This window comes from Rattus norvegicus, chromosome 13, assembly GCF_021556685.1.
Source record: "Rattus norvegicus strain SHRSP/BbbUtx chromosome 13, alternate assembly SHRSP_T2T, whole genome shotgun sequence".
Classification (NCBI taxonomy): Eukaryota; Metazoa; Chordata; class Mammalia; order Rodentia; family Muridae; genus Rattus; species Rattus norvegicus.
Genome location: NC_141546.1, coordinates 93,053,556 through 93,078,682, shown reverse-complemented (window position 1 = coordinate 93,078,682; position 25,127 = coordinate 93,053,556). Strand labels below are relative to the sequence as shown.

The 25,127-nt window shown below is 46.5% G+C and overlaps 1 protein-coding gene across 1 annotated transcript in view; it reads right to left on the bottom strand.

The window, feature by feature from the left end:
- Kif26b (kinesin family member 26B) overlaps positions 1-25,127 on the bottom strand; it is a 399,395-nt gene that overhangs the window by 197,907 nt on the left and 176,361 nt on the right. Inside the window, exon 4 of the mRNA NM_001109079.3 lies at positions 14,216-14,382. Coding sequence (NP_001102549.2) covers positions 14,216-14,382 — 167 coding nt within the window. The remainder of the gene's footprint in view (positions 1-14,215; positions 14,383-25,127) is intronic.

Sequence of the window (25,127 nt, the reverse complement as noted above, 5' to 3'; positions counted from 1 at the left end):
CAGCTGGAACAGCCCTTTGATTCCGGGCTCCCACTCTCAACCGCATAGCTCCATAAATCAGGCCTCCTCGCGTGCCTATGTTGAACGGAAACAGGGAACATGCAAAGTAGTAAATCCACAACAGGTATCCGGGGCTGTGGTTGGCAATCAATGCCACGGAGAGGCGGAAAGAGTAATGGTATCTAGTCTTATGTTCTCTGTCTTTACTGCAAAAGCTAGAACCCAACACCCACCATCTCAAGGAGTGTACAATAGGAGATGTGCAACTTACTCAAAAGACTTGAGGGTTGGGCTAACACTGTCAAGGCTGTGAGGAATGAGATATAGAAGACTGGTTAAGCACAGAAGGTCTGAGACAAATTCTGCCTGAGGGCCAGCACGTGTCACCTCAACAGCCAGAGTGACCTCTAAGAAGCAAAGCCAGGAGTGAATTCCTCCGGCTTCAGTGGAGGAATGATGGACCACATCAAAGGCTGTGTGTTTTCATCTGAAACTTGCAAACCTGGGACTGACTCTAGGATGTCTACAGCACAAAATAATAAACAAGAACATATAATTTGCAAGGCTAAACATCCAAGGCTTTGCACACAGTAGGCCAATACTTTAGCACAGAGGCAAGGCCCAACTTTACTAACAAGCACTAGTATTTTTGCTTAGCTGGGGTTGGAACCCAGAGCTTTGCACAAGCTAGGCAAGCCCTCTATCATTAAGCCACACCTATCTCCAGCCTTGTGGCATAGAGTGCCAGTTCCACCCACTACAGAAGTCTGCCATGCCTCTAGAGAGGAAAGGCTGCTGTGGGTAGCCACTCTGAGACTGACAGATGTCTCTGTTCCCAGGTGAAATGGTCCTTCTTAGTGGCACTACTGTCAATCGAGGGGACTGTGACACTATTTTAAGGAATCAGCCCTGGTCACCCTGCAGGCTCAAAAAGAAGGCAGTACAACCTCAACCCACAAGGCTAGTCTTTAGTGGACACAGAAAACAAAGGAACCAGAAACCACCATAAGGACACAGTTAGTAAAAGAACTAGGTTTAAAGAAGCAGGGTCTAGAAGAAAGGCCTGCAGCCTTGGGGTACAATGGCCAGGCAGATGTGCTCCACGATGTTCAGGAGACACTGCTTCTGAAATGAAAGATGGACTTCTCCAGTGGACAGGGCAGGAAGCTGGCAGCCTCCATGGCATACACCATAGCCATACTGAGATGCACTCCCCAGATGCTCTGTGACTGCTAGGAGCTCAGGTTTCTCACTGGAAACGGACCACATAAAGACGGAGTGAGCTAGACATTCACCTGCCTCTATGGAGAGTACATTCAGGAAGGGGGTCTGGGTGTCATGCTAGAAAGCAAATAAAGGAAGAAGATACTTTTTGACAATAGTGAGTTTCAGATAAACACCTTTAACTTCTAAGCACTCCGAAGGCTTGGGTAAGGTAATAGCAGATGTTTTTGTGAACGCTGTCCTGAACATGTATGTTGTTTTTAGCTGTCCTCATTGGACTGAGATCTCCTTAATGGAATTGGCAGTCCTATTTCTATTTTAGTGTCTTAAGTATCTAGTATAGTATCGTGTGTGCTACCAATAATAGTTGCTGGATAGATGGGTAAAGGATAACTGGATGGCTGGCTAGACGGACGGACGGACAGACAGATGGACAGATGGATGGACAGACAGATGGGTGGACAGATGGATGGACGGACAGATGGAGGACGGACGGATGGGTGGGTGGATGGATGAATGGATTGATAGATGGATGGACAGATGGGTAGATGGATGGATGATGAATAGATGGATAGATGGACAGACGAATGGGTGGATAGATGATATATACTCCCAGGATTTTATACAGGGTTCTCTTGGAAACATCCCTGGGATTGACAACTGGTATCAGTTGTTTGTCAGTCCACTTAGAAAACCTAAGTGGTGGGAAAACCTTTCACCAGAGCTATTCCAGAGATGGACCAAAGGAGTGGGTTTATGTAAACTGACCCCTGCCAGTCTTGTCTGGGAGCTACTCCCAAGTCATTACCCACTCCCTTGACCCCACCCCACCTTGACTTGACAAACTAAAATTGTGCAAACGCTAGGGCTCAGTAGTCAGTGGGAACTCTCAGAAATTGCCACAGACATTAATTAGACCATGAGAAATATGAAGTTTTATATGAGAATTGAGTAGAAAAAAGTATGTGTGTGTTATGTGTGTGTCTGTGTGTGTGTGTGAGTGTGTGTGTCTGTCTGTCTGTCTGTCTCTGTGTGTGTGTTGGTTCTTCTCATGAGCTCCTGAAAGGCCTTTGAGGAAAAGGCTGGAGCAGGGGCCTCACAGCAGCAGAGGAGGAGGACCCCAGAGCCAGTTTGCACATGACCTGCTTAGACTCAGACACAAGGAAATCCTTGAGTCTCTGTCCTTTCCCAGCCTCCAGCCTGGTTCTTGGAGCTCTTCAGTGGTAGAAATGAGACCTTTAAACACCCAGGCATTCACAGTATAGATATGGCAGCTGAAGTTTCCTTTTAATCCTAGACAATAACTGTAACATTCTGAATAACCAGGTTTCAAAACAGTCTGCCTTTCCCCACAAATGCTACCTTGCCACTTCAGGTTGAGAACCAGAGAGACAGCTATAATGTATGAAAATTTATTTGAGAAAAAATGAACCACATTTATTTCTCTGAAGTATCTAAAAGACCAGAAATGGATTCTGAGTGACGGCTTATAGTTCACCATTTTCTTTTATTGGTGGGGGTCTTGCCTTGTGTTGACTATCTCCCTTTTCAACACAGGCCTGGGGACAAGCCCTTTCATTGTCCCTGCCAAGGCCCTTTCTTTCCTTTTCTGGCTTTACACGGATAGACCATAGCTGGGTAGGCTTTGGTTCTGGAGCATGCCAAGAAAATGGCATGGGCCATTATTTCTAAGCTCATGAAATTCTCTTTCCCAAATTCCAGTGTGCTTCATGAACAAACGGGTCAGGTACCAGGGAAAGAGAATGGAGGTCCAATGGAACACCTCACCCAATCCCGTAGCCTCAGAGAAATGATGAGCGCTTATCAGAAGTAGCCACTGCTGGGCTGATCCATGTGAAAACCTACAATGGAAAGATTCCCACCTGCCTATACCTGGATTACTTCTATCAATATTGCTAATCTTTCCCACAATCAAGGGCTTGGGCACACAATAAATTATCTTATAAACACAACCTCACAGGTTTGGGGTTTTTGTTGTTCTTTTTGTTTCTTTTTGGTTTTGTTGGGGGTGGGTGTTTGTTTTTTACATATTCTAGTCTTCTGAGAAGCAAGACAGACCTATGTTTTCCAGCACTCATGATTCATTCTCTTCATGTCGATCCTCTGGCTATCACAGAGCATAATTCTGAGGGGTGGAAGTGAGGCTGCCCTCCCTTCTCCTGCTCTCATGATCTCAGATAGAAGTTGTAGGAGTGTTTTCCCGAGTCATGAGCTGGAAGAAGGAGAAGCAAGAAAATGCAAACGCCATCGCAGAAGAGAAAGCAGGTCTCTTTGAGACTCCATGTGATTTGTTCCAAAGCAAAGCATCATCCCTGATGCCCCGTCATTTGTGTTTCCCGGCATCCTTAGTGAGACCCAAGTACACTTTGTCCTGGATGGATCTGTTTTCCTCCATGATGCCATTCATCAGCGCACTCAGCCTCTACCCAACACCACGCAGAATAATACATCTTTAGTTTCTCTAATGCCTTCCTCATGATTCTATCCCCAAATGCTTTACATACCTCACTAAGACAGCTTTAGAATTAAAATAATCAATCAGAGCGGGGAACCGAAAGCAAGGAAGCTCATTGAAGGAGGAAGACGGAGAGCCCCGATCAGCTGCATGACTCAGGTGACTCAGAAGACCTCCGCCATGGTAACTCTTCCATGGGCTTATTGGCCCAGGACGCATGCCTCTCTGGTCCTTTACAACGCCCCCTTGTGGGGAGAGTTAGGAACTGCGCTTTATAAGACATTCAGGTTCCTGAAACGCCTCTTACATATCAGGAGAAGATGCGAATTCCCTCAAAGTGCCCTACAGTGAAAGGAACCATTCACCTCTTACACACAGCTTGACCTATGTGGCGAATGCCTAAGCACCTCAGCAGAGGGCAACCTGGAGACTCTCAAGATTCAAATGTTTTTAATAAGCAAATCCCTTTATAGGCCTTGTGTGGGAGTAGTGGTGCGGGGGAAACACCAGTCATATTAAACTGGAAGGTCAGTAAGGCTGCACCTTCATCACCTTCACAGAGAAGAAGCATTTGTATAGAGACCTTAGGCTGGGGAAGCTGCACCCCCACACACAAAGGAAGGCACAGCAGGAAGTGACAGAAAAAGGTTAGGAGGAGGCCTGTGGGTACTGCCCAAAGGGAGCCATGTTGGTGCCCAAGCAAGCACAAGCAAGAGGGAGCTGGGCAGGAGCAGTGGGGACAGGGAATACAGAGAGACTTGTGAGGCCCCTAAAAATCTCTAGCTTTTGCTCTGTGGGATACAGAGCACTATTTTAGCAACTAATAAACTTAGAATAAGATCTGCTGATCACAAGCCCACCATCCCCCATACACTCAGATTTTGAGGTAAGCTTGGCATTGACTACTAGTACTCTTCCTCCTCCTCCTCCTATCTCTCTGTGTATTTATATGTCTACATGTATAATGTGTACATATGTGTGTGTCTCTGTGTATGTGCATATGTCTAGATGTATGAGTGTATATATATCCATGTGTGTCTATGTGTATATGTACATGTCTGTGCATATGTGTGTATGTTTATGTGTGTATGTCTGTGTGTGCATGTGTATGTCTGTATATGTGTGTGTGCATCTCTCTGTGTGTGTATGTGTCTGTGTGTATGTGTCTGTGTGTCTATATGTATGTGTCAGTCTCTCTGATTGTATGTGTGTGTGTGTCTGCATCTGTGTATGTCTGTGGGTCTGTGTATGTGTCTGTGTGTCTGTATGTATGTGTCTGTCTCTCTGTATGTATATGTGTGTGTGGGTATATGTGTGTCTGTGTATGTGTGTGTGTCTGTCTGCATGTCTGTATGTATGTGTCTGTCTCTCTGTATACATGTGTGTGTCTGTGTGCACATATATATGAGTGTGTGTATCTGTGTATGTGTGTACATCTGTGTGTATGTATGCATCTGTGTGTACATGTTTATGTATGTGTGTCTGTGTGTGTGTGAGTGTATGTTTGTGTGTGTATGTGTGCATGTGTGTGTGTTGTATGGAAGCACTTACTTGTGTGAATTTGTTTAGGAGCCAAGATGCTTTCCCCAATCTCTTCCCCACCTTATTCTTAGAGACCAGGCCTCTCAGAGGACCTGGAGCTCACAATCACAGCTAGACTTGCTGGCCAGCAAGCTCCTAGGATCTGCCTGTCATTAACCCTAGCACTAGGGTTACAAGTACACTCTCCCATGCCCAGTGTTCCAGGCACTAGGGATTTGAACTTAGATCCTCCTGATAGCAAGGCAAGCATTTTACAAACTGAGCCTCCTCCCCAGCCCTCTGGTATCCATTCTTTATGTTGGTGTTTTGCATGGATCTCCCACCTTCTCAACAAACATCATGGTAGCAGAGAACAGTCACTGTTTCATTCAACAAACATTTCTTGAGTGTTCATTTTACTCTTGGGGGTTTGGCCAAGAACAGAGACAAATTCCGTCTCTGGGTTTGGGGGCCAACATTCTGGTTCAGAGGCTCTGGGCTCACTCCCTACACACTAGGGAGTGTGTGACCTTGTGTGACCTTGGCCAATTTACCACATCATTCCGTGCAATGGTTTCCATGTCTGTGATGGTATGGTATTACAGTCAGCTGAAGGGGTACTTTTGAAGCTAACGGTGTGAAATGGAGATGGTGTGTGGAACTTGGGAGTGCCTCAGACCACGGAAGCTGCTATGATTTCCAAATGAGTAAATATGGATGACCGAAAACTAGTTGCAAACATACTGCAGCAGGGTGGGAGCGGAGGTGCACCTTCCCTCATCCCCCTTCCTCTCCTGTATACTTGACCATTGCTTCTGCTCCCTTTTCAGACTACCCTATGTCACCCCCAAAACAATGCCTTTTCAGACTACCATGTTACCTCCAAGTTCATTCTTTTGCAGCCTGCCATTTGTCACCCCCAACATCAATCCATAAGCAAGCAAAAGAGTACCTTCCATCGTTAACTTTGACTTAACGTTTGGTTGATTTTCAAGGTCAATGTCATGACAATTCTGATTTGGGGCATTTGTAGCATGACTCACCACTGCACTCTAGGGTAACAGAATTCTTTTTTTTCCACAGTCATTGTAGCCTTGAGCTTGAAATGTAGCTAAGGTTGACCTTGAACTTCTGATCCTCCCACTTCAACCTCCCAAGAGCCCAATGGTGACAGAATTCTTAAATGTCCCTCCTTCCTATCTACTATCCTTTATTATCGACCAACTTTTCTGGATTATATAATTAAGTTCTGAGACAGGGGTTGGGGTTGGTGCTGAAGACACAGCTCGTCTTACATGCAAACATGGGGGCTTGAGCTCTGTCCCGTAAACCCCACATGTAAACCCAGGTATGGTGCTCCCCAGTTTTACTCTTAATGCAGGAGAGGCAGGTTTATAAAACCTAAGCAGTGAAATGCCTTCGAAGCCAGGCATGGCGATGGATGCTTGAGATGGATACACTTGGAAAGTTGAGGTAGGAGGATGCTGAGTTCAAGGCTGGCCTGAACTATGTAGCAAGTTCATAATCACCCTGAGCCTCAAAGTAAGACCCTGACTCAATCAACATATGAAAAAGAAACTTTGAAAGTTTAGAGTTCCTATTAGACTAACTAAAGCCATAAGTTCTCTTCTCTTGGCCAGTCTTTGGTGAGCTCATTGCAAAGGGCTCTGACTCCCTTTGGATTTTAAAAGCTTCTGGTCTGCTCTCCCTGTACAGATGGCTTCCCTTCTGAGGCATGAAGCCAGATCTTTACAATGGCTATAGAGGCTTGGGTGGACTTCGGGCAGGATTACAAAGACCTTATAAAGGCAGGCACCATGGGGTTGGGTGGTGGTGGTGGTGAGGGAGTCACTGAGTTTTCCACCCAGGACAGGGCACTATCCTTCTGAGGGAGGTACTGTGTTAATATCATCTCCAAAACTCAGATGATCACATCTTATGTTAACCTTCACCATGACCCTATGTATCAGACAGGATGATATCCAGGAACAATAGAAAATCAAAATCTGGAGAAGTCAAGTCAACTGTCGAGCTTGTGGCTGGGGGTTAAGCCTTGAGCTGGTCCATCTTCCCATTTGCTTCGTTCAGTGTCCTTCCCAGCCTATTAGCAACACCAGTAAAAAGGACACCAATAACTAGAACCACAGACGCAGAGAACAGTTAACAAGGATCCCTGGGGTACTATGGGTTCACTGAAGCTTCACCTTCAAAAATTCTCACCAAGGCATGGCCAGGGGTTTTGTTCCAAGTGGTCCCAGATATTGTGAGCTGATAGCTCACATCTCAGGGAGATGGCAGATGGACACAGTCCCTGTTTAGGAGAAATGCATACTGTACATGCTGCCATGCTGGGATGTGGTTAGGGACACACTCATGGGTGCAGAGTTGCCCACTCGCACTAGTCTGCTCCAAACCACAGGTACTGGTTCTCTTCTGCTCTACCTAAGCCAGTACAAAAGTCTATGTGAATGCCGGGGATGGCACACTGGCTGTTTGGTGTGTACAGAGTGTCTTTAAAATCTTTTATTAAATTTAGGCTTATGTACTTTGTTTTGTATGCATGGATGTTTTACCTGCATGTACGTCTGTGTGCATTTGTGTCTGTTGCTCCCAAGGTCAGAAGAGGGCATTGGATGCCCTCAGACTGGAGCTACAGACAGCCATTGCATAGATGCCGAGACTCAAACCCAGGTTCCTTGGTAGAGCAGCAAGTGCTCTTAATTGCTGATCCAACTCTGCAGCCCTTCAGATTCCATTTGACTCAGGGCTCCACAGCGTAGGCACAAAATGCAGCCACTTGTTTGCAATGCTTTTGCCATCTCTCGGGGCAACCAGGGGGTCTTTCTTAGTGCAATCTACACCTGATACTGTTTCCTGGGGCCTCGGAAATCCAAGGGCACTAGAAACTCACTTGGCTACTTCTTAAAGTCTTCCTTTCACACTGCCACCGAGGTGAGTTTAAGTGGAACTATATTCATCCAACTAGGACTCCTAGGAGTTCACCTCATCCATATTGATGAGCAACACTTCTTTCTTTTCCAAGAAGTGCTCAGAACCTTTTCTAAGAGGAGTAAACCTAAGCCTGCCAGGAATACATAAGCCAGAGATTCACTGGGCAATGGTTTGGCCTTCAGTGAACTTTGCCTGGCTCTGCTTGGCAGCCAAGGAAGGGAGTAGGATGGTTGGAGCGTCTGGAGCCCAGGCCACACCTGCAGGTAGCTAGGAAAAAGATGCCCCCATTGGAGGCTTTGAGGAGTCTTCCCATGAGCCTACAGTGCTTTGGCCCTTAAAGTCCATTCTCAATTGGCTACCCTGTTCTGTGACACAACTGTGCATATTGGCTTTAACCAGCATCAACACAGGAAGCTCCATAGCGGCCTGCTTCCATGGGAAGCTGTGGAGTAGTCATGAGTGGAGGAAAGTGGAGTGGGGGATGGGAGAGTGGGGAGGACTGCCCATCCGAAGAAGTCCTGCCCAAGTAAGCAGGCAAGGGAAGCATTGTGCTGCTACGGAAACACGAGGAACTAGGAAAATAATAGCAGAGAATTTCTACAATATGAGTTCATAAAGGTTCTTACACAGCTCTCACTTGTATGTTTTTAGGTTTGGGGGTGCTTTTTTTTTTAAAAAAAAAACTTTAGAGGTATAAATACAATAACAAACACAGTCCTGGAATTTAGCTGCTCCAGTCAGTAAAGCCAGTGGCAGAAGTGAAGCCCTGTCTCTACAGCAGAAGTCAGCAATCGAGAGATGAATCTTGTGCGTACGTGGCTCCATTTTTCTCCTCCTGCATCTCCTGAGACCAATTGTGGTATCGGGGTGGCTTTTCTCAGTAATGGTTGTTGATGTGTTTCGCAGGTGTCCCTGCAGGGAACTGTGTCTGATGGAGAACAAGGGGACCAACTATGGGCAGTCCCGTGATCTCCCTCATCCTTCTTGGGCTTAATAAACTCAAAGCACACAGCCAAGTACCACTACTATGTGTAAAGTGCCCAGGGATGGAAGAGAGCCTCCTTTATCCAAAATCAGACATGAAAAGCCTTGGCTGGGACCAGGGTAAGCAGGAGCTCTTTTTATTTGGCTATCAGCAAGATAGTAGATTCGATAGCGAGAAGAATGGGGACAGTTGTAACTACAGCTGCAGGTAGCCCACTCGGGGCTGAGCAAAGGGGAAACAAGATCCCCACAGCAGTGCTAGGCATCAAGAGTTAGCCTCCTAAAATCAGTTTAGCCTTGACCCTGGGACCTGGTTTTACTACAATGGCAATCTCCAGCTTGAGGTTCTACTGGTCAAATCAGTCATACAACAGCCAGGGACATGGTCAAGAGACTTTGAGCCAAGTGTCAGGTAATAGAGAAGCCACCTAAGGCAACGATGGAAGGGCAAGCAGGAAAGAACTAGACAGAGCCAGTGTTAGTAATGTCCCTAGGAAAAGAATAAGTTTGCACCGAAGACAAAAGGTGAGAGGGGCAGTGTGTGTTCATACGTGACACTACGACCTGGCCCCATGGGAGGCTGATGAGGGGACATCATGGGCATGGCAGCAACCTCATGAGAGAACAGGACAGGATGGACAGCAAGTGAGAAGGCAGAGCACATGGATCCCACAAAGTAAACGTGAGACGTTTTGGTTACTCATCATGGTGACCAAAATCCTCTGCCACTCAAGGGAAGAGGGATTTACCTCTGCTCACATTTCAGAGGGCTCAGTCTATAAAGACTTTGCCCTGTAGTCTTGACAGAACAGGACAGTAGCAGTGTGTGGATGATCTTCAATTACTGGTGGATGGGAAGCAGTGGGGGAGAGGCAGGGGAACAGGAATGAGCCCAGATGGCATACAGCCTGCAAAGACATGGCCATAGTGTGAGCTTCTTCCAACTCCGTCTTCCCTCCTACCTTTCCCCACATTTTATCATCATACTTTCTCTGAATTCATTGAAGGCTTCACTGATCCATCCATGATATTAGTACCTTTGTGGTCTTCTTATCTCTGGAAATGGCCCTCTCAGACAAGTGGGTTCTACTGATCTTCTAGGTACTTCAGAATCCAATCAAATTGGCAACCAAGATTGTAACCATAGAGGACAACACTATGCTGTACACTAGCATTTATCCAGAAAATAGAAACCCAGGAGAGACATATTTTTAATCAACAGAAAAAAAATAGTGCAGCTGGATCTTCAAACAGAAAGGCATTAAGCATAGAGAAGGGGACAGGAGGGACCCAGAAAGTGAAGGGGAACCTCCCACAGCTGTTAATGCTTCTTCAGATTACTTGGGAATCAAAAACACAATGTGAAGCTATGAGGCCATCTGAAGGATTTATTTTCTTTTTCTAAGGTTTGAGGCAACTCTACGCATGATACAGGTTCTACTCATTGATTTTCAAACAACAGTGAAATATTCATTGCTTCAGCCTTCAATGACAGGGTCCCCTCCATTGGGTTTTGTGTACTTTTTATGACAGAGAGCAAAGTGCATAATTAGAGAACAGTCAGTACCAGGGGAACTCTAACCATCGCCTACCTACCGCATCATCTCTCCTCAGTGATGTAAAACTTATGCTAAAGGATTCACACATTTGAAATGGCCTTCATGCCCAGTAGCAACACCATTACTAACTAATTTGAGGATCGATGTGATAGTTTCTTCTTTAAATAGATGGCCCTCCTTGAGACAGAGTGGCTGACCTCTAGCTCACTATGTGACATTAAACCTTTAGACCTCCTGCCTCCTACGTGCTGAGATTACAGGAGAATCCCACCGTGCCCTATGTATGCAGTGCTGAAGATCCACTCCCAGGCTTCACATAGCTAAGTGAACACGCCATAAAACAAGCTACACTCATAGCCTGAACTATTACTATTTTTAAAGTTTCTTTCCCTGCAAGAACAGTAGACTGGATTTCTGAAATATAGGCAACCGCTAAGAGGCTTATTATCTAAAGAAAGAAATTTTTTTATTATTCTTGGATTTAACAATTGCAATGGTTTGAATGTGACTCTCCAAAGCTCAGGTTGAAGCTTGGTCCTAATTGCTTCAGTCTTAATACAAGGCTGGGCCTTCAGAAGGCCACTAGACCAGGGAAGCTCAGAAAAAGCTTGGTCTCCCTTGCCCTTATGTCTTCTACCTCATGAAGACAAACAAACAAGATGCCATGTTGGAAGAAGCCAGCAGCCCTCACATAGGTGCTGGTATCCTATGTGATTTCCCAACCTTTAGAAGGAAAGAAAGAATCTCTTGTTCCTTATAAATCATCCAGTCTTGAACATAGTGTTACATGAACTTGAGTAGACTAAGACAACAGGCCTCGAGTTACTGTGAACGATCTACAGAAATGTATAAATACTTCTTCATGGACCATTGGGACCCAAAGAAGTGACAGATCCCTAATTATGCTTCTCACTCCTGAATGGATCTCTCTGCTGTAGGTGCCCATCCATGACAGACAGGCTGTCCATATGCTACCTTACTTGCTGATAGGAAGCAATACTCAATGACAAGTCAGGGTGATGGGTAAGGGATGAGCAGAGAGTGTGATTATGTGCTTTTTTTCATGGTACTCTGTCCCTCTGTACACTATAAGCCCTTTGAAGACAAGCTCATACCATTAAGCTCCAGTGTTATTAGTGTTTACAACAAAAAATATACAAGGGGGCCAGAAGGAGCACTCTGCACAGAAGCCTCTTCCACCAGCCTGATAACCTGAGTTCAACCCCTGAACCAATATGGTGGAAGAAATGAACCAACTCCCATAAGTTATCCTCTGATCTATATGCACGTGCATCTACATGCACACACAGATAGATGGCGGGATGGATAGGTGGGTGGATGGGTGGATAGATAGATAGATAGATAGATAGATAGATAGATAGATAGATAGATAGATAGATAGATAGATAGATAGATGTACAGACATATGAATGGATGACAGACAGACAGACAGACAGACAGACGGAACTAGGGAGCAATCAATCTTTTGGAGTCTTTGCTCACTGCTGGCATTATCCACAGAGCTTCCAGCCATTATTACTGACCCATTCCTCTTAGATGCCCAGCACCTGTTCTCCCCAGCTAGAACCCACCAGAAGTCCCAGCCCCATATTTCCTCCCAAGTCAAATCTTTCTTCAGTGTTTTGTTTTGTTCATGAGTCTGACAGTTTTGTGTGGAATCCTCTGGAACACAGGGATTTAACAAAGGAGCACCAAGGTAGGAGGTAAAAGTTCAACTCCAAAGAGCATGGAAAGCTGATCCCTCCAGCATGGAGGCCAGGCTCACCCCCTCCAGCATGGAGGCCAGAAAGCCACTCATCACACCTTCCACCTCCCTCACTGACGGAGACCTCACTCTCTAAGTGATGTGAACAGGCAGCAAGTTCTCCACTGTTTCCAGAGAGCTAGAAGATGGCTCCCTCCTATTCTAAGGTTTCATTCAGCCTTTGCTCACACACTTGGGTACCCCACAGAGACAGAAAAAATGGCCTCTTAGACAGTGACCCAGAAGATTTCTGCCTTAAGGTGTCTTCTCAGTCCTCAGGTTCACCACCTGTGGCTACACTCTGATAGGCGTCCCTGGTCTCAGGATCATCTGGGCCTATGACATTTCCTCCTAAATGCTTACGTCTCTTCACTCCTCCTTCAGACAGTAGATATGTAACATCCCAGTGAGCTTGGGTTCCTTGCTCGGTGGTCCAGATACCGCAGAGATTCACGCACAGGTGGAGTTAACGATGGTCCTTGCTAGGTGACCAGCATACACATATGTCGCTTCTTTCCCCACATCCAACCCAGTGCAAATGTGCAGGGGAGAATAAACACAGAGCTCTGGTATAATGAGCCCCTCAAGGCTGGGTTCCCAACAGCCCTTCCTGACACCTGTTGTGGGTGGCACTTACTCCCAAACCCTATCCCTCTCTTCCTCCTCTCTTCCCTTCCTCAGTCAGAGCCCCTTCTCACATTTGCGTCCTGTGAGCCACTGTTCCTGGGAAAAAGCAAGGCCACATGAAATACTGGCCAGGACCACGTGAATTTAAACATCTGTAATGGTCTCTCAATAATTTAACATCACCTAATTTTAATCTTCAAACAAGACCTTATCCTCACTTTGTAGATATGGAAACCAGAGGTATACAAACCCTCTGACTTCATGCCCTCTGCTGTTTAGTCAGAATCCTGTCTACTCTGGGGCCTGAGAATCATAGAGAAAAATTTTCTAAGCTTTAGCTCCAAGTATCCAGTAAGTAGTAAATTGTGAGCAGAAGAGCAGAAACAACAAGCCCCTGCTATTTCTGTCTCTGTTATGAGTTAACTCAGACAAACCTTCCCGGTCCTCAGTTTCCTTGTTCATAAAATCACGAGATTGAATTAGACAACCCTGCTGTCCTACTCAGCTGTCCTTTGTCTCCTGCCCTGTGTCTGCCTTGCTGCTAAAATTAGGTTGAAAACATAGTTCAAATACCTTTCATTTTTGGTTCTCATGGCTTTAAACTCCCTAAGACTAGCCTTATATCCAGTGTTTGGCTAGCTATATATCCAGTAGTGTGTCAAAAGGAATACGCCTAGCATCTCTTTAATAGTCTCTGTTTTGGCAGGTTCGTGAGTAGATAAGTGTGAGATCAGTAGCCACAGGTCTGTACCTACTACGGCCTTACGCCAAGGGCCATCTTTAGAGCCATGTGTTCTTACAACAGTGGTTCTCAACCCAGGATGCCTCTGACTATTCCAAGACATAGTAGGGGGCAGGGTACATAGGCATGTAGTAGACAGAAGCCAAAGATCCTGCTAAACACACTGGAATGCATAGGACAGTCCCCTCGACACCGTGTTCTGTGGCTCACAATGTCAACAATGTCAAGAGAGAAATCTTGCTTTCAAAAAGCCAACTCGAAGAGTGGTACCGGATGCCTTCTCATGGTTTCAGCTGATCTTGTCCACACAGGATGCACACCAGCTGGGTGTACCCAAAAGAACCAAAGATCTGAGCATCTCTTACCGTGCGAAGAAGGAAGCGGCCACCGAGGTCCCTGTGGAAGTCTCACTGGCCACACAGGAACCCTGTGGGGCTGGGACACTGCTGGCTGCAGGCTTGTCAGCATTGTAACGGTTGAGCGCTGACTCTGTCAGTCCCTCACGGCCGGTCTCTGTCATCAGCTGGGAGATCTGACAAAGAAAATGACAAGGAGCTCATTACCTGTGGCTCACAGAATGTCTGCCCACTGCCAGCAGGTTGCTGTCTGGAGATGGGGGTGGGTTTAATCCCACCCGCACTCGGTTACCTGGGGGCGCCGAGGTTTTCTATGACCATTTCCCCCCATGTTAGCTAGGTCACTTCCTGTCTCCATTTAAAATAATGTGGTAAAATAACCCCTGACATTATAGTTGCATTATACCTACATCTTCCCTTCCTGGAGAGGAGAACATGGCACCTATTAGCCGCATGCTCTTCATAGCCCAGGATCACAACCGTGACCTGAACTAACACTGGCTCTGCACCAGGAAAAGCTTCGAGTATTCACAAAGGGAGAACAGGCAGAGGCTTAGTCTGAAGGCACAAGCAAGGTTGCTAATAAAGAACAGGAGGGGCTGGAGAGATGGCTCAGCGGCTAAGAGCACTGGCTGTTCTACCAGAGGTCCTGAGTTCAAATCCCAGCAACCATATGGTGGCTCACAACCATCTGTAATGAGATCTGATGCCCTCTTCTGGTGTGTCTGAAGACAGCTACAGTTTACTCATATATAATAAATAAATAAATCTTAAAAAAAAAAAGAACAGGAGGGGTTCTGGGCCAGTGGTTGGGGTCGGCTGTAGAAACACAGGTGGATGGCAGATGCGGATAAAAGCAGACACAGCCCCCAGGTAGTCCTAGTGGTTTTCAATGGAGGGTTCAGAACATTTTAGACTTCATTTTCCTTCTGATCCATTCATTAACGGGACCATGAACAACTTCTGCTTTGTTTCTTTCTATTTGTTCTGGTTTTGCTGTTGTTTTTGTAGAGTTTTTTGGGGGTTTTTTAATTATATTATTGTTGTTGATTTGGGTCTTGGTTTTTTGTGTTTGTTTGTTTGTTTGTTTGTTTGTTTTTGAGGCAGGGTTTCTTCTAGTCTAGGCTAGCCTAGAACTAGGTATGCAGCAAGACTTGCCTTGAATTCTTGACCCTACTGTTTCTACCTCCCAAGGGCCAGGACTGCAGGAGCGCCTTCACATCTAGCTAAAGTGTTAGTCTGGTATGATGGTGGTTTTAACAGCCAGCTTGATGTAACCTGTTGCTTAGACCAGGTTGATCAGGGCATCGTGCTGGTCAGGGACTTTTCTTAATTGGGTTCATTGATGTGGGGAGACCCGCCCTGAATGTAGGTGACATTTCATAGGCTGGGCCCCCAGCTGTATAAAAGTGAGGACTGTGAGCTGAGCTAGTAGACGGGCATGCATGCATCCATTACTGGGCTGTGCTGTGACTAGCTGCTTCCGGTCCTGGCTACCTAACTTCCCTGCTATGAAAGACTATAACCAGGAATGCTGTGGTGAAATAAACCTTTCCTTCCCTCCTTAATCGACTCTGTTGGGGGAGTTTTATCCCAGCAAGAGAAGAAATTCTAGAGCACACAGTGTTTTCATTTTTCTCTGCTTGAGAACTGGTCTCTCTCTTGCAGCCCAGGCTGCCCTTGAACTCACTCTGCAGCTGAGTCTGCCTCTTTTTTATTTCTAGTGATTGTTTTTGTAATGGAAGTCCACGTAGATAGTCCATTCTGTCTATGTCCCATAATCTGCTATAAGACCCACACTTCTGGGAAAAATAAGTACACGGTATGGAGCCACACTTACGTTCATCTGATATAATACGGCGTTTTATGGGGTAGAAGTCTAAGTGCGATATGTGGAAACTTTAAAACTTTAATCTACTTCCATAATGGAAAACATGAGCTGACATAAACAAGCAAAAAGAAGAATGACTTCAGTTAAACAAAACGATCCTTGGCTTGTTACTCTTAAATGATGAGTGGAAAATATTCCTATCATTTATAAAACACGGGTGTAATAAAACCCAGGGCAGGAGCCTTTCCCCTTGGTCATTGAGCAGGGTAGCTGGCCATGAGGGAGATGAGGGGGCCTGGGCTAAAACCAGGGATATAAAAACCATTTATACCTCTCTGTTTTTAGCAGAGCAGCCATTTGCTCTGCGTACCGTTGACTTGAAACTTTGCTTAAACTCCTGCTGCAACTTGGGAAGTTGAGCATCGTTCCGTGGAGATTCTGCCAACCTCTACTTTCTTACTCCCACTCTACACACGAGAGACAAATGTGACCCCATCACAGGACTGGAGAGGTGGCAGCACAGAGAAGGCCTGGAGGATGGGTCTCCCTGTGTTCCACAGAGGCTACTTACTCTCGGTAGGCACAGGTCACTTCTATGGGCTGCCTATACCACCAACAGCTGCCACCATCCCAGAGGGGACAATGAGGAGACTGCCACACACCGTGTTGTCCCCACTGGCTAGTAATGCTAAAGCCACGGGTGGTGCATCATGCTCTCCTGGACAACACCCAGGAACAAAACCAAACTCTCAAATCTGCCGCACCTCGCTGCCATCAAAAGCCACGATGAAGGCACACCCCTGGTTTTCACTCTCAGTGACATCTGAGAGAAGTCAGTGAATGAGTGTGGCATCAATGCCACCTTGCACACCATAGTGACATCAACCGAGTGTTCACCCAATCCTCTGTGGATATTTCCTTTCCCTTTGTTCTATTTATTTTTAAATGTATTTTGTGTCTTTTTAATTTTTAAACAGCCCTTCCATTTTCACTTCCGTGTCTATACTTTGGGTCATGCCCAGCAAGCTACACATCACAGGATAATGGTCCAGGGCTGACTTATCCATGGTACCAGGATCAAAATGACCATGCAGAGATAACAAAAGCACATTTGTGGCCCGGATCCTGACTATTTTATTTTCTGCTGCTCACGTCTATCTGATTAAATCTTCCTGTCTACAGTCCTTTAAACAAGCAAATGTATTTCTTTTCCAGATTTCATTATTTTGCTGGGAGCATTTGCATGTGCACCGGGCAAGCGCTCTACCACTGAGTTCCTTGGTGCTTAGCTGTGCCGGGTACTTGGGCAGACCCACAGGCAAACACATCTTCACATCTCAGGGGTCTTCAATATTTACTTTCTTTGCAATCTGTACAGGCATCCTCGGCTGACAGTGTGCTGTACAGACAGTAAATAGGTAGCTGGCTCTATTCTGCTCCCGGGCTCTGTCCAGCTATCTTTATCACTCTGAGAGTCGGAGAAGCCAGACATGCCCTCAGAAGCTGTGGTTGTTTTTACTCAACAATCAAAATCATACTGTTTCCAGATGATTATGAGAAAGGAGCCTGCTTGTCGGATGAGCCAGCGCTCATCCACCCTGTGCTAGAAGGCAGGCTTCAAGTGCTGGGGCTTGGGTGGTAACTTCTCAGTGAGGGGCTATCCTTCGTGTCACCAAGTCACTAACTATCAAGAACTACTTCTTCAACTTCGACACTTAGCACTGAGACGACACCACCAGTCATGAGTGAGTTATCTCAGGAGTCAAAAGGACAAATACTTGCCCATTGGTTAAGACTGAGTTAGGAAAGATCTGTCCAACACAAACTCCTTCTGGGCTCTCAGCTGGAGGTAATCCATCCAGAGCTGGACGCATGTTAAACAGAAATGCTGGGGATACTAAACGTATCCCCATTATCTGCCAGCCCTCTAAGACCGATAAGCCCTATCCCTTCCCCGAGGCCCATGGGAGGCACAATGCCATCTAGACGGCTTGACGCTTGCTCCCAGCTCACAGATGAGGAGAGAGAGAGCTGTGAAGGAGACACTCGATTCGGCCAAGGTCACACAGCACCGTGAAAATGCAGGCCCTGAAACCATTCTGTTTTCCTTCCCCAGCCCATCTGGCTCCTGCTACCAATGCGTGTTGAGCAAGCTGAGGATGGAGTGGATTTGGGGGCTCACAGGAAGTAAACCGTGCAGAGTGCATCACTTCCTGGGAAGGAATCAAACCAGAAAACAAGACATAGATTAGAAACGTGTAGTGAGCCTAGAACATTTCCTGTCTCAGAATAAAGCCAGCCACATATGTGATGTGTGTGAGTGCATGTGTGCATGAGTGTGTGTGTGTGTGTGTTATGAGAATGTGTGTATGTGTGAGTGTGTGTGTGTCTGTTGTGTGTGTGAGAGAGTACATGTGTGTTATAAGAGTGTGTATGAATGTGCATGTGTGTGCATGTTTGTGTTATGAGTGTGCATATGTGTGTGTATATATACACACCATCTATAGTGGGCTAATAGAGGGGCTTCCAGATGTGTTTCCAGATAAATCTCCAGGTGAAATAAAGGCCTAGGATGGGAGGAAGCCACTGTTTTCGTGTTGTAGGATGAGCTATGAGTACAGCACCAGGCTTGGCTATGGAGGGCCCCAGAGGAGGTTAGGGACATTTCCAACAGGCTTCAGAAGGAAGGAGCCACTGGGATCCCTAGTTTCTGTCCTCTTACCCATCAGCCATCAGTGAGGATCCCCTGCTCCTTTTATCTCTTCACAGAGACACCCATAGTGTTCCTGAGGAATCTGTGTTTTGCAAGCAGTCATCCTGCCCTGGCTTCTGATTTTGTGTCAGAGCAGAGGCCATTCCTCCTAGCTAACAGGACCTGCCACCTGTAGGAAGGGCCCCCTCTCCTGCTAACTATGTTCAAAGCTCTGTTTTTGAGGGACAGTCCTCAGTGTGGCCTTAGCTACTGTGGGTCTAATGTCTAGAGACTTGTCCCTCCCCCACCTCTGTCCAGCAACCCTGCCGATGGCTTCCAGGTCAGGTGTGGGGGGCACATGAATGGGTAGTAGTGGATGCCTAGCAGCCCTCACCAAAGTCCTGAGGGTAGTCCAGAAGCTGAATCCTCAGAAAATGTACCCACGCCACCAAGAAGGAAACGAAAGGTCAGAGAGGTTAGTACTCCCCAGGGGAAAGCAGGTAGGAAGTAAAGAAACCCAGCCTAGGACCCCACTGTGGGGAACTCCACAGCGGTTTCTAAGTACATTCCACCCTTGGTCTGACTTTCTCCAGCTCTGACCCTGACCCCGGTACTGCTCCGTCCATAAGGAACATCCATAAGCGAGCCTTAGCATCACTGCCCAGTGCTGAACCAGACGCCTGATTTGAAAGGCTCCATATACCGTGATTTTGCAGACTGTCCCACATTTATTTCTTCTCTCACCACACTGTGGAAAATACACCATTGTTCCTGAGAAAACTCAGATCCAAAGCCACAAAATGGCTGTTTCCCATCGAAACCTGTAATCTGGTAGAAAACCTTCACTGTCTGCATCATTGTTTCTATAGCAAACTCAGAGCCGGGGCCACTTCCAATCACAAGCTCAGGAGAACTGGTCTTCACTACGGGTCATGTTTGGGTTGGTTCTGATTAAAGCCCACATTTAGCTCAGTTACACAGGGCCATGACACTGTTTAACAGAGTGAGTGTACTTTTCAAACACCGCCATCTTCCACGAGGAGAAGGAGAGGGTGCATGTGTGAACATGTTTGTGCATGTTTGTGCGTGTGTGTGTGTGTGTGTGTGTGTGTGTGTGTGTGTGTGCAAGTCAGACACAGGGTTACAATGAGAGAAACATGACTGAGGAATGTGAAGAGAGAGTGTATGTGTGTATGTGTGTGTGTGCATGTGTGTGAGTGTGCATGAGTGTGCATGTATGTGTTTAAGTAAGACACAGGGTTACAGTGAAAGAAACACAAATGAGGAGTGTGAGGAGAGAGAGAGAGGAGGGGGAGAGGGAAGGAGGGAGAGAGAGAGAGAGAGAGAGAGAGAGAGAGAGAGAGAGAGAGAGAGGTGCATGCACACGTGTGTGTCAGGTCATCCCCGAGGTAAGAATCCATGTGCCATGACTGTGCGTGGGGCTGCTTTGTACAGGTTACACCTTGCTCCCCTCCGTGCTGACCTGAGCATAGGCTCATGTCTTTAAATCACACTGGAATTTTGATAACGGATATCTCTCAGCACAAGGCACCCAGTACATCCCCAAAGACATCGAGCCTCTTAAAGTGGCTTATGCTCTCGAGCACAGAATCAGAACAAAGGATTGTAAGCCAGTGGCCTTAACTTTCCCCCCTGAAAGAACTGCTCAGAGCTATCAGTGGGTATCAGCATGGAGTTTATCTTAGATAGATGGCATTCTTGACCCAGAAAGCCACCTTCCTTTGACTGTGCCAAGGCATCAGGGAGCTCCAAACAGCATCCCTTCTGTATGTGGAGGTTCAGACATCAATTTCTCCCTATCCAGTCTTCAGGTAACTACATTTACTGACATGATAACACCCTCCCAAGCCCCAGAAAAGAGTATCTAATGAGACTCTCTCTTGATCAGTACCTGGCTATCCTGGGACAGTGTCTTTTGTTGTCTGTTGCTTACAGCTGTCAACAGCAGGGGCTCAGTACACACTCTTGATCAGGGTTAGCACAGATCAGCTCACACCGGTCTGGACGAAGGTGGGTTACAGCTCATGTGGAACATGGGTACAGTCTGGACATTTCTGTGTGGCTACTGCTCAGGTTTTCGACCACTAGAACCAGCTGGAATTAAACAGCTAGAGTGGAGTAAAAAGCAGGGGAACGAACTTGCCGCTGAGTAGATCAAACTGCAGCCTCAACCCAAAGGTGAGTGACACTGAACAGATGTGTAGAGACTTCAGGGTAGGATCCAGACAGCAGACAGCTAACCATGGGGTTCAGAAAGGCATCTACCTCCGGGAGTTAGGTAACACAGTAGCATGGTCACATAAACCCTCCACAGTCTATGAAAAGAACTCTGCACTCTCTTCTGCACCCTAATTATCCAGAGTAGTCAGTTATAGCGGTAGGAGGTAGAGTGGGGACGCCAGGAACTAAGGCAAGGGGACGGGAGTTTGTGTCTTCTGGGTTCATAATTTCTGTCTTGGATGAAGAACACTGCAGACAAGAGTCAGGGAAGGCTGCACAAGGATGACCACAGGGGGCGCACTCAACATGAACCAAAAAGTAGTTCAGATGCTACGTTTTTGATTTTGGCATATGTCTAGTTTATCACAATCAAAAGCATCCCAAAATGTCAAAGAGTCCATTCCTTTCAACCTCCCCCAATGACCGCGCCTTGCTCTCTCATTCAGGAAGATGGTCAGATAGACTATCGTTTGTGGATCAGAGTCAAAGAAAACAGACAAGAATGCAAGGGTTCTGCCCTCCAGTGGATTTGATGTGTCTCCACACAATCATGTCATGTTTTATAGGATGGTCGGATCGAAAAGTAACAAGACTCCTCTGCCCCCTTCTAGCCCATGCCTAAAGCCTACAGGAGACACATCCAGTCTGAGCCCTTAGTGGAGGGGAAATGGGAGGGAAGGGAATCAAGGCTACAGGCTGAGGGCACAGGGCAGAAAAATCCTTTCAACTTAGCTGTCTGATTAAAATCGTCAGACTCTTTCCCCATACATAAGGAAAATTCCACCCTCCTCCCCATTCCCCACCCCTCAGCTCTCACGCATGCTCCTGGGGGCTCAGTTCATTCTTCTCAGAATGTAGGATTCTAAACTCAGCTGGGTCAGGTCATTTCTTAGGCATAGGGTTCTCTTCAGGGCATTCAGAGAGCAATTCATTTCTCGATGTTTATAGGATGCTGTCCACAGAACGTAATCACTCGATACCTCATTTGAAGCGTGCCCCAGGCCTGGCCCTGTCCCCGAAACTCCAACGCACACAAATCACCCCTGGGATTCCAGTGGCCTTGAGTCCCATAGATAAGTTCCTCCTCGTGCTGTCCAGTGCCCAGCAGGCCAAGATGGGAATCTCCCATCCCAGGGCCAGACGTTTTGATTACCCTTATTATCTTAGTTTGCTTTGGCTATAAATTTTATTAGTGGCCATAAAATTATCCATCCACAGCATATGACTCAGTGACCTCTTGCAACAGAGAATTCCACAACAGGAGACACACGAAGCCTGCGAGGGCAGCCTTTCCTTACCCTTAATTTATAGCCTTAGCCCCTTCACAGTCTTCGCTGTGAGAGGAGACTCTGCAAATGGAGGAGGAGGCTCAAGGCACGAATAGCCGTTATCGGGACTCACATCTGGCCCCTCGGCACCCGGGAAGTGTTTGCTTTTATTCTTTGTGTTGCTGGAAGGTAAAAGGGCAGGGCCACCTTCCTGCTTCATGAAGGACCTGGGGGAGCACAGTAAAGCACAGGGCCAGCCGTGTTGCTAGTTTGGAACCATTTCTTAAAGTTCATACTTCCAACATGCGTGGCCTAAGGCACGGCAGTTGGGTGCCTTTTCAAAGGATCATTAAGACAGAGGATAAGGCCTTCCTATGAAGACAGGGCAATCTCATATGGACGTTGGGTCATCCTGTAGGCATGCTAAACCAACAATGCTTTAAAGTCTAACCTCCAAGTGTCTCAGGGAACCTTCTGTGATATATTAATGCCATACAAGATGAGGCGCCTAGTAGACATGAAGAGGGGGCATCAGGCACCCTTAGAAAGCGCCATCATTACCGTGACCATTGCAGAGCATCGGTGGTAAAGAGTGGTGTGTCCAGCTTTGTTTTTAATTGTTTTACATGTGTGCTAATTCTCACGTGCCTGTGTGTATGTCTGTGCACCACGTGTGTGCCCAGTGCCTACAGAGTCCAAAAGAGGACATCCCAGAGATCTCTGGAGCGTGAGGTACAGACAATGTTGAACTCCATGTGGGAGTCCTCTGAGAAGGCAGCCAGGGCTTCTATCTGCTGAGCTCCCACTCCAGCCTAAGAGCACCATGTTTAATCCTGGCAACACCACTGTCATCGATAAGGTCATCAACTCTGCCACACGGGAAAATCCTGAAGCAAGGAATGCCATTGGCCTTGGTCACCCTCTGTCCTTGAGATGATATTTTCTGAGCAAGAGATGGACAAGGAAAATTTGCACAAGGGATGGAAAATGAAGAGGGGAGAGAGGGAGCGTCCTTCTCCGTCACCTTGATGTTGGCTGGTGCGTTGCAGCCATAGCTAGAGTAGGAAGTCTCAGAAAATGGGATCAAGGACCGTAAGAACTCAGAAGCCAGGAGAGGGGAAATCAGGCCAGAGGCAGTTCTCACCGCCCTCCTCTGTTTCCCTCCTAGAAGACATGCTTTCAGCTTAACTCAGAGCCCTGAAGTGCTAGAAGACACACAAGCACAACAAGCCAGAGACCCGTTTCACTCAACTGCTGTTGAGCTGTTGTCCTCCCACAAAAAAAAAAAAAAAAAAAAAAAAAAAGCCTTGGAAGACAAAGGTTGGGCGGATCTAGACGTCTGAATACTGACCCTTTGTAACTCTTGCAAAATGGCTGTGTATGTTAGTCATGCTGCCGAGGGTAAATATAACAACATTAAGAGATGGCACATTAGATTAGCTGGAACTGCTGTAGCATTTAATTCTAATACAGATCATGGCCTTTTCCATTTCTGTTTAACCGGTCGTGTGTTCTTGTCTGTGGAGGTCACCACGATGTGTCTCTAAGAAGATCCAGAGCCTGTCACTGCCTTGTCTAAATCTGAGCTCATGCTTGTTGCAAGAGACCAATGGCGCATCATGAGCTGGAACTGAAAAGCAGTCTACTTCCTTTTACTTCCTTGAATTTCAACAGGCTTGCATGTATGCGTCACACATATGTCACACAGAGAGGACAGGGAGAGGGGGGGGGAGGGGGAGAGAGCAAGCTTTTTTAGGGTAGACAATGCTCAGTTGTAAGTAGCCCACCAAAGCCTGAAGAGTGGTCAGCAAGCTCAATTCAAAAACAACTTTGCAGCCTGCATAAGTAAGGAAACAATGTCAGGCGTGCATGCAGTCCTGGAATGTATGAGCACTCCTCAAAATACGAGGGATGGCAGAAAGGAGAGCTCGTAGAAGACACATGGATGAGATGTGCAGTTGCTGGAGACTAGATACAGCAACCATTACAGCATAAGTCTCTAGAGTTCAGGTCAGCCCAGGAAAGCGTTTTTCCTTATTGGAGGTTCTTCAAGGCAACCGTCCGCACTGGAGCTGGCTTTAGATTGCATGATTTACTCTGTTCTGCCCAGAAACAGAGTAAATAGCCAGAAACAAGCCAGAGGCAGGCTGGACCAAATGGAATTGGTATTCTCATCCTAGTGTGTGGAAAAGGGTGTGGCAGGCACAGGACCCTCAGTAAATGCTGCATTGACTAAGAAGAACTATTGTGGGGCAGGCTCAGTTGGAACAAAATAGGAAGCTCCGAACAAGTCAGTTTCCCCAGTGAGGGGAGCTGGTACATCTGGGATGAAATGACATCATGTGGCTGAATGTGCCTTGTGGCCTGAGCCATAATGAAACACAAAGCGAGGACATTTAAAAATATAATGACATCCTTACGTTTGTTCTTACTCAGCCTTTCAGTGGCCTTTATGTGAAACCTTTATGAACACGTCTACGAAGATGCCAGCAATAACATCACCCGCTAGCACTGAAACCATGAGGGAACAAGGACTAGTGTGCAGTCAGCTAACTGTCCCATGATGCACTGCCTTACGTGGTTCCGGTTCTGATGTCACCTCATATTTTCTGTTTACCAACTGCAGAAGTGGCAAATTCTGCACATATATATATATATATATATATATATATATATATATATATATATATATATATGACCAAGTTTTATGGTATATTGACATCTATCAACATCTATCAAGAAATCTGCTATAGGAGATCAGCACTCAAATAATTGAAAATCTCTTAAATACAGAGAGAGAGGCGAACGAATGGTGTCTGTGGGTGAGCTTTAAAGCGAGAGCTCAGTTCTGCACAAAGTTCCAGCCTTAGGACCTCAGTACAGTCAGTT